Genomic DNA, 9,154 nt, shown 5'->3' with positions numbered 1-9,154 from the left:
TTAGATATGTTGATAGAGAGTCGTCAGCTTATTGTAGAGATAAATCATCTCGGAAAAAGTAGCCCAGCTACGGAGTTCGTTAATGCTGGCAGGATCACGGGCTCTATCCTAGAAAAAGAAAAAAAGTCAAAGTAAATAAGTTTTAAAGAAGTGATCATTCCCAAGTAGTTATCCAACAACAACAACAATAACAAAATAGAGCGGTTTTCACTTGAGTGTCGAAAGTAATTTGCGTTTGCTTTGGTTTTGCGTTCACTACGCTTAGTGATTGGTTTAAAAATTTCACGCCACTTTCTCAGCCAATCAGGAGTAAAACCAAAACCAATCGCGACTCGCTCGCGCACGTTTTCCCGCGCTTCGTGCCAACTACATGTATTTGCTTCGAGTTTTGATTGGTTCACTGGATTGTCTGTGACCTTTTAGTGATTGGCCAGAGTAATTACTTTGCTTTTGGATTTACGACACTCAAGTGAAAACCGCTCTAAAACGGTTTGTAGTTAGAAATGAAGAGGTGCGTAAACTTTTTAAATGAGAAGCCAGTTAGGTGCGTTTGTTTTGATACCAAAATTTCTTAGCTACATGCACATGTACATGACGTATTTTCATCATGAGTGTAGCAGCTTTCGTGAGCTTGTAATTCTACTGGTACTCTAGTGCAGCAGTTGTTTTTGGGGCTAGGAACATTGTTCCTGTTGTTTGTTCTATTGTTCTATCGAAGGGTAACGAGCAATTCATGTGAGACATTGCGAGGGCTGTTACCCAATTTTCATTCATGACCAATTCCCCTTCCCAATGGAACCTCGTGGGGGAGTCCTCAGCAAAAAAGGGTTAGGTCTGCGTTCAAGCCTTGTGACCCATAATACCGGAACTTATCCCGATTTTTACACGAAGCGACTAAGAGTATTTCTACTGCCCCCTGGATGGGATGCTAGTCTATCGCAGGGTTATACACAACATTAAATTCGCCGTTACGCATTCTAATTTCTGGGTAGAGAGAGGCACTTTGAGAGTTAAGCGTCTTGCCCAAGAACACAACGCAGTGACCCCGGCCAAGGCTCGAACCCGGACTGCTGAATCCAGAGTCCGCCGCACTAATTAACCACTAGGCCACCGCTCCTCTTGTAAAGTGGCCAGTGAATTGAACTAAATTACTGTTAAATTACACGTACCTTGTAATATTTTACATTAGCGTACATTGTGCTTCTGGACCAAGATTTCACAACTTGGGTTTGCTGTGCATTGGGGAACTTCCTCACATGCTACGAAATAAAAAAAAGTGACAAAAAAGTTGCAATGTTAGATTAAAGAAACAGAGTTGGGTGGAAAACAGCTGGATGTGTCTACATTTCGCCGAATTTAAACAAAAACGTGAGTAACTCCAAAGTTTGAGCAACCGCTCAGGCGAATTGTCGCCATTAATTACATGTAATTCGGCATTTTTTTCAGTCAGTTATGTTGGGAAAGTTAATTAAAAATATGTATATTTCTATAACAGAATACGATATGCTTTCCTAAATTTATAAGACTACTCGTTCTCGTTTTCTACGACCGATAGTCTCCTCAACTCGGCTGCTAGTCTAGTCCAGTGTAGTCTTGTCCAGTGTAGTCTAGTCTAGTCCAGACCAGTCTAGTCCAGGCTTGACCAGTCTAGTCCAGTCTAGTACAGTCAAGGTCAGTCTAGTCTTGCCCTACTCTTGTCTAGTTTAGTCTTGTCCAGTCTAGTGTAGTGTAGTCTAGTCTTTTACAGTCTAGTCCAGTCTAGTTTAATCTAGTCCTGTCTAGTCTTGTCCAGTCTACTCCAGTCTAGTCTAGTCTAGTCTATTCTTGTCCAGTCTAGTCAAGTCTAGTCTAGTCTAGTCTAGTCTAGTCTAGTCGATTCTAGTCTAGTCTAGTCTAGTCGATTCTAGTCTAGTCTTGTCCAGTCTAGTCAAGTCTAGTCAAATCTAGTCTAGTCTAGTCTAGTCGATTCTAGTCTAGTCTAGTTTAGTCTAGTCTAGTTTTGTATAGCCCAGACCAATCTAGTCCAGGCTAGACCAGTCCAATCTATTCTATAGTGGTCTGGTCTAGTCTAATCGTGTCCCTAAGCTTTCTCTGTAAAGCGAGCGCGAAGTGGCGTAATAAGGGTCCTGGAAACACCAAGGATAGATAGTGAAGTCATAAATTTCTGACGTCAGGCGTTAGCAGGAGGAAGCCTGGGTACTATGTTAAGTGAAGGTCAAGGAATTGCAGAACTTACCAGATAACGGGCCATTTCAAGTGTCGAGTTGAGGGTCACTGAGACGTTCAAAAGTTGCCTGGTCAGGTCGGCATTGGAATTTAAGCGTTGACTTTCGTCATAAAGAGCCAAGTACACAGGGCCGGTAAATTCTGTTAACTGGCGGCAAATTGCTTCGGAGATGCGTTCAGGCTATAGAATGCAACAATATATTTAGCGCAGAAATACATTATTTGTAGTACAAAAAAATGAAATTAATATTGAGTTTGGAACAGCTAACTATCCGTAAATAAGGCTCCAATTAACCTAACTCACCAGACCCAAGTAAAACTGCAAATTAGATTCAAATAGAGGTATTCCAAAAACAAAACTATATGTTATGTAAGTGCAAGTTATTTCTGACAACTAATCCTTCAGCTCCAAATACATTTACAGATACAAAATTTGGAAAAAAAAGTTTCCCAAACAATCATTTCTTAGAACTGAATTGAAAAACAAAAACAATTTAACAAACAATGGAAAAGGTTACGAAGAACCATGACATTCAATTGCTTGCTTCTGGTAGCCAGTTAAAAAGTTAACCGCGTGCCAAGAAATCGGACTTGAAATAAAACTAAGAACTTAAAATAGCACTGAGACAATAATAAAAAGACAAAAGCCTTTCTTACCGTTTTATTCGATATTGTGTCGAGGCTGTACCTAAGGATTCCAAGTTGTAAAAAAGGCATGCTGTTTTTCCTATTGCTGAAGCGGACGTTTTCCTTCAATGAAAAAAAAAAATTCAGAATAAGAGAGTCTATTCGTTGATATAAAGCTATAGAGTTTGAACGCGATCATTCACGATGGCTACAAACAATTAGACTTCTCGCCCCCGTTTTCTATGAACGATAGTCAACTCGGCTGCGCCTCGATGACTCGTTGACCTCGTTGAAAACTCGGGCGAGTAGTCTAATTGTCAAAATAAGAAAATCTGGAACGTAGTTTAGTCTAATTGTCAAATAAAGTAAGCTGGCTCCAACGGTAATATCTAAAGGTTTTTACACTGGTAAATGCCACAATTCAAATGAACAACTCAGCCCACGACAAAAACATTACTGACTACTGACTCCACTATCGTTGACATGTCTAGCGCATGTGCTACTTACATATTTCGCGAACGTGTCTCCAACACTTCGCCCAAGTTGCTCGGTCCAGTCCTCCAACCAGCTGAGAACCTGACGGTCTTGCGCGTGTTTCGCAGGCGCAGCGGAACAAAGAAAGGTGAAACAGATAAGTGAAACTATGGAGCAGTTTCCCAAGATGGATAACAAGTCTTTTAAACCTGAAATAGAGAACATATATGTAAGCTTAAGAACTTGTAACGCAAAACAGCAGTAATACTTTTAAATGGACTGTGTCACGGCTGAGTTAAGATTATTCTCAGTTTGGTTTTGCCAAATACTCGCTATGAAACTTACTGCTTGCAAAGAAATTACTTCTATGGATCTAAATGACAAAACCATAGCTTCATTGCAACCAAATGTGTCTTTCGGGCAAGATAGTAACTTTGAAAACTGTTCAGCCCAACAATATTTCAAAAACCCATTTCACAATCCATTTCAATCTTCGTCGCTCTTGGCCATCCGTACTTTCTTTTGTATTTGTGTGTTACTGAAATGTTCATTTACTGTTTTAAGAGGTTTATTTTTTTCAACAGATTTGATGCTCATTTCCCATGCCTTAAATTGGTTAAAATCCGTGACACAGTCCTTTAAACACTATACAGCTGACTATATTATTCAGAGAGACCGGATTTCTTAAAGCTTCAGGACCGGTTGTTCAAACGTTGGATAGTGCTATCCGCCAGATAAGCGGTGACAAAACACATTACGCTATCCACTAGATAGTGATTTTTCCTGTGAAAAGTATTTTCCACCTGTCTATCAACTTTATTGGTCTCAAAATTTTACAATAAAAGAAAAGGACCAAAAAGGAATTGCGCGAACGGGAAAATAGTTACCCATGCGAGGCGCAACCCTAAAAAAACTAAAAAGAATGGCGATAAACAGCAACCGGGGCCTAAAAAGCAACTTTGCAATTAACAAACTTTATGATCTAAGAAAAAATGCCAAGTCTTATGTGGAATCGAAGTATCGACGAACAATTTTCTGTTGAGTAGAAAATGTTGGCGGATCGACTCGACTTCAAAGCCATACGTAGCCCGACATAGCAATAATACATACTTTTAGATAGCCTTACACAGCCTTATATAGCTAGATACATAGCCCTACATAGTGCTACTGATAGTAGATACGATCCAATTTAGTATATAAGCATTTAGTTGTAATTTAGAAATCTATTAGTTTATTAGTATTTTGTAATATTTAGTTTAATACACGACCCCACAAGCATTGTGCTTTAAACCCTATCGTGTGTAAATAAAGGTTTTGATGATGATGATGATGATGCACAGACATACATAGCCATACAAAGCCCTTCATAGCCAAAACTAGCTCTACATAGCTTTATACACAGTCTTAGATAGCTATATACATAGCCCTACTTAGTCCTAGCTATAACTCTAGACAAGCAAGAAAAGACAAAAACAGAACATATAATAAATACCCATAATCAAGCTGTTTCTTGAAGTTGTATGAATAGTCTGCCTCTTGAATGAACAGTTTACTTCCAAACTGGATGAACTGTTTACTGACTGTGCGCTGATGAACTGAATACGTTTAACTGAATGTTCGATGCATGGTGTCTCTTTTTATAAGGGATGGGGACAAGTCCCAAGCAATCATTCTCAATATATAACATTATGATCTTCCTTTAGTTATTCCCTTGGATCTTACGTGATTACAAAGATAAAATTAGAAGTCCAGAGGAAGCTATACTCCAGAAGGGCAAAATGATTTTCGCTTTAGGGACAGCCCCGGCGAATGATTACGCAATGTTCAGGAAATGTATCGCAGTTGCATTGCCCGGTAATTATAGAGAATTGTCCTTGCATTGTACAGAGCAACAATGTTGAAGAAGTGATTTTGCAGGTTGGCCTTTAATGGTCAATTGGGCCCAATTTCTTGCTAGTACGCTAGGCAGCTCACCATGTGATTGTAAGTTAAAGTATTTTTTGCTGTCACATCACAACTTAACGCCGGCACAACTCAATCGCCCCTGAGTTATCTTTCTTAGAATTTTTTTAATTTTATATTTTGATGTCTCAATATAAATCGTTCTCATGCGTTTCAAGTTAACAAAAAAATTCGGGCGTGATTCAAGCTCTCCAAGAAACTGCGCTATTAAAAGACATAAATGGTAAAATGATTCAAGCTTTTACAATGCATATTCTTCGGAAGTTATCGTTCCTAAGGACTAACCCTGGATATCTCCTGCTCTCTGGTGAACTGAAGAAATGACAAATTACGGATGCGTCGGTTTACATCCGTGGAATTACTTCCAACTTTTAGGATAAACAGTGCTTTCATTATCCTAAAATGGACACTTTAAGAATACATAGAAAGCTAATACGTAAAATTTAAGTGTCGAGCTACTTGTAACGTATTTCTCTTTTCCGAGAAAAGACGTCAAAAATAGACTGTTATCTAAGATTACCAGCATTTTGTGATGAAACGCAGCTCAGGACCTTTGAACTTGTCACGTTATACTAAAGATCACTTGCAATTTTTGCGTGTCATCACATTTATAGGCGGCCACCATAAAATAGGAAGTATGACATCCTTTTATTAGCACTTATGGGCCAAACAACCCATTTACCCAATTAGCAAACTTATTATTACCGTTTTGTTTTCTAAGCTTACGGTGAGAAGTTAAAACAATACTTCAGTTTATGTGACGATGAGCAGACATGACACACTGACTTTCGTTCCTTTAACTGAACCTGACGGAGGACTAATATAAATGAAGCTACAGGAAAATAGATTTCCGTATTCTTTGGACGCTTCTGTGTTCTAAAAAGAGACATTATCCCTTCGTCTCCGTCGATTTTGTAACGAATTCTCAGTTGTCGCAAACAAAAACCTAATGAACAAACGCTTTTGAGACAAATAATACTCCCATCACAGAAATACAAGAGCTTTGCGAAGGGCAGCTTGACCTTATTTGGATCAAGTCGCGACAGAGCTTTTCCCTGATGACAACGTTTTCGCGAATACTATATTGTTTACAATACCCTGCCAGCCACCTAATTATGGCATTTTAATTTATTGTTTTGTGGAAGAGGTCTGCCGTTTAATCTCACTTGTCTGGCGTTCAATTTTTTGCAGGGAAATATAGTTTCTTTCCTTACTATTTCTAGCGCATCTTGTGCAAAATAATGTAAAATAATTCACAAATCATAGCTAGTTCCTCGGCTCTTTGTACCGCCATTGACTTTGAGCGATGCAGTTTGTTTCATGTGTGCGTTCAATGCAAATATTGCAAAGTAAATGACAATTTATTACATGTTTTGAAATGATCGAATTAGTCCTTACTTAAGTCTAGAGTATCAAATTCCCACTGAATTTCGACAGAAAATAGCTGAAATAGGAGAAAAGTCAGGAAGTTGCCACAGAATAAATTCCCTTTAATTTTCCCTAACAGAGGTAGTTTAGCAAACGAAAATGGCTAATATTGTCCCCTTTGTTTGCCATAAGGAGAGCGAAATTGTGTAATAATAGCTACTGTACCGAATCCGCTTAACTTTATATATAATATTTTGCCGACGAAACATCAACGTTCAGGAACGCGGTTTTCGTTTTGCTGTTATTGTGGTTTTCACTTTGCTGTTTTTACGCATGTTTACATGTAATTGGAATTAATGTTAATGTATTGCACCTTTGCTGCAGTACACAGCAATTATATATGCAAACCAGCGCATAATCTTATTCTTGAAGAAATAGAATTTCAGTTACATAACTTCAATAATTTCAGAAGAAAGTAAAAATCATTCAGTTAGTTATATAGCTATACACTTTTAGTTCATGTTCATCTGCCGGGGCACACACCGGGGCCAAAAAAATCACCACATCAATAATAGCGTGACCCGTCAAGTTCACGTCCGTTTGATGGCCGAATTTATTTTCCTTGCGGGAAATAAATAGTCGGTAAAACAACAAGTTTTAACAAAACATTCAAAATACTACATTACATATAAATTAAATGTGACTTTTTCATTACAAAAATAGTGTCGCGAAACGTTCGGATCTTGTAGGCGACCAGAACTAGAAGTCAGTTAGCAGCTAGTATTCTACTTAAAGAATTTAGACGAAACGCAGCAATATGACAACTTGAGTGTTAGAACTGCCAAAACTAAGAAGCTGCCTGGTGGTTGTAGAAATTCGTGGTAAGGGTTAAAGGCAAGAAGCTACTATACTAGTTGAACATCTACATGCAGAATTATGATACATTGCATCATTATTGTCGTGACATCTTTAAAACACTTGTTGCGTATTGCCCAATTGTTGAGTTCAAAGAGGAAAAATAGTTTTTTCCTGTCAGGCAAGCCCAATTTACACCTTGGCCAGTTTAACCCATGTAAGTTCCTGCTGTAGCTGTTAACAAATTGTATTTAATACTGATATAAATGGAAATTATAATACAATGTTTGTAAATCGTTCCTTCCGGGAGATTTCGCTCCAAAAACACTGATTAAGAAATTGAAAATCTACCAATGTTAAGATGATGCAAAAAGGACTAATCCCAAAGGTTTCAGGTTTAAATCCAAGCTACCGGCAATAGAAGAATAAAGTCCCTTATAGAACAAAGACTAAAGTCCCTGAATATTTCTACTTGTAATTTGTTATTTTGAACCTCCAAACGTGCTCGCCATAATACAGCAAGATGTAACGATACTACCTGTGCTGTATAAAAGCCTCCTTTTATGTCGTTGCGAGTTCTAGGTTTAGTTTGTTTCTATATACAGTAGTTCCTGTTTCTCAATGTTCTCAATTTTGCCGTAGATCACCCCAAAGCAGTTTGAATACTATAAATATAGTTTTAGGTAACAGTTTGAAGACGTTGCCTTGTAATAATCGCTTAAGAAAGGCGTGATTCTATCGCCTACTTCTATTGTGATTACTGGAAATGATGAAACGGAAATACGTGTAACAGCTTGCAACAAACCTTTCCGCGGAAAAAGTGTCACGCCTATTAAGGTTTGGCCGGCAATTGCGTACAGCAGTAACATAACAAGCTAAAAATAATTATACCTTAATTTAAGATAAGAATAAACTATGACAAAAACAAAATTGTAAAAACTCTTCAGAAATATACGGCGAGTTTTTAACTCTGATTCAATCTGCGTTACGCATGCTCGTGACGCCGCGCAAGAGAAGGACCTGGGTCAAGAAAGGTATTTTTGAAAAACGGAAGTGTACTATTCTTTCTCTCAAACAATTTGACTATTGACTTATAGCAACTGCTGAAAAAAATATGATGTGTGTTGTAGGGGTAGAAGGGAGGAAAAAGGTGCGCAAAAGAACGTCTGCCACATGGGTTTCTGTAATCGCCCATCTTTATAAGGTCTTACAACAGAGTCGTCTATTTTTTTAACTATCATCTGACCAAAATTCATGTGACCTCCGTCAACTTGAGGAAGCTAACATCATCCTTGTTGAAATTCAGGCTAGCAATATTGCTAAAACTCAGTCGTTAATACATCACTTTTATTGAGATTCTTTGTTTAATAGACAACAATCGTGATTATACTAGTGCAGTTTGACCTCAGACGCTTTTCATGGTTTCCATTAATTGACACGGGTAGTTGGGGTCTATGCATGTAATATAAATGGGAAATACCTATCTGCTGGCTAAATCTGCCATGATTGTTCTTTTCAAGATGTGGCATCCAGTTAGCGGAACTTCATTTAAAATAATGTATGGGAATTCGCTTCCCCAATAAAATCACTTTGCAACAAGTATTCTGGGACCGCTGACTAGTAACTTGAAGTAGGGGGCTTT

The 9,154-nt window shown here is 38.2% G+C and overlaps 1 protein-coding gene across 1 annotated transcript; it reads right to left on the bottom strand.

The window, feature by feature from the left end:
• LOC144642116 (uncharacterized) lies at positions 1–4,888 on the bottom strand. The gene is made up of 6 exons (XM_078501107.1): positions 4,820–4,888; positions 3,361–3,536; positions 2,884–2,976; positions 2,237–2,407; positions 1,170–1,259; positions 1–108 (listed from the first exon to the last, which is right to left on the bottom strand). Exons 1-6 carry the CDS (start codon positions 4,821–4,823, stop codon positions 1–3), a joined length of 642 nt encoding a protein of 213 aa, XP_078357233.1. The 5' UTR covers positions 4,824–4,888.
• Between the last annotated feature and the right edge of the window lie 4,266 nt (positions 4,889–9,154).

Source organism: Oculina patagonica, chromosome 2, assembly GCF_052425735.1.
Source record: "Oculina patagonica isolate OP01 chromosome 2, crgOcupat, whole genome shotgun sequence".
Lineage (NCBI taxonomy): Eukaryota > Metazoa > Cnidaria > Anthozoa > Scleractinia > Oculinidae > Oculina > Oculina patagonica.
This window is presented reverse-complemented; position numbering and strand designations above follow the sequence as displayed.

What these genes read in the sequence shown, in the direction of transcription:
- LOC144642116 (XM_078501107.1), bottom strand. An exon ending in TTGAAATGGCCCGTTATCTG is followed by an intron (nt 1,260 to 2,236) that starts GTAAGTTCTGCA and finishes TTTATTTCGTAG; the next exon opens with CATGTGAGGAAGTTCCCCAA. An exon ending in CTAATGTAAAATATTACAAG is followed by an intron (nt 109 to 1,169) that starts GTACGTGTAATT and finishes TTCTTTTTCTAG; the next exon opens with GATAGAGCCCGTGATCCTGC.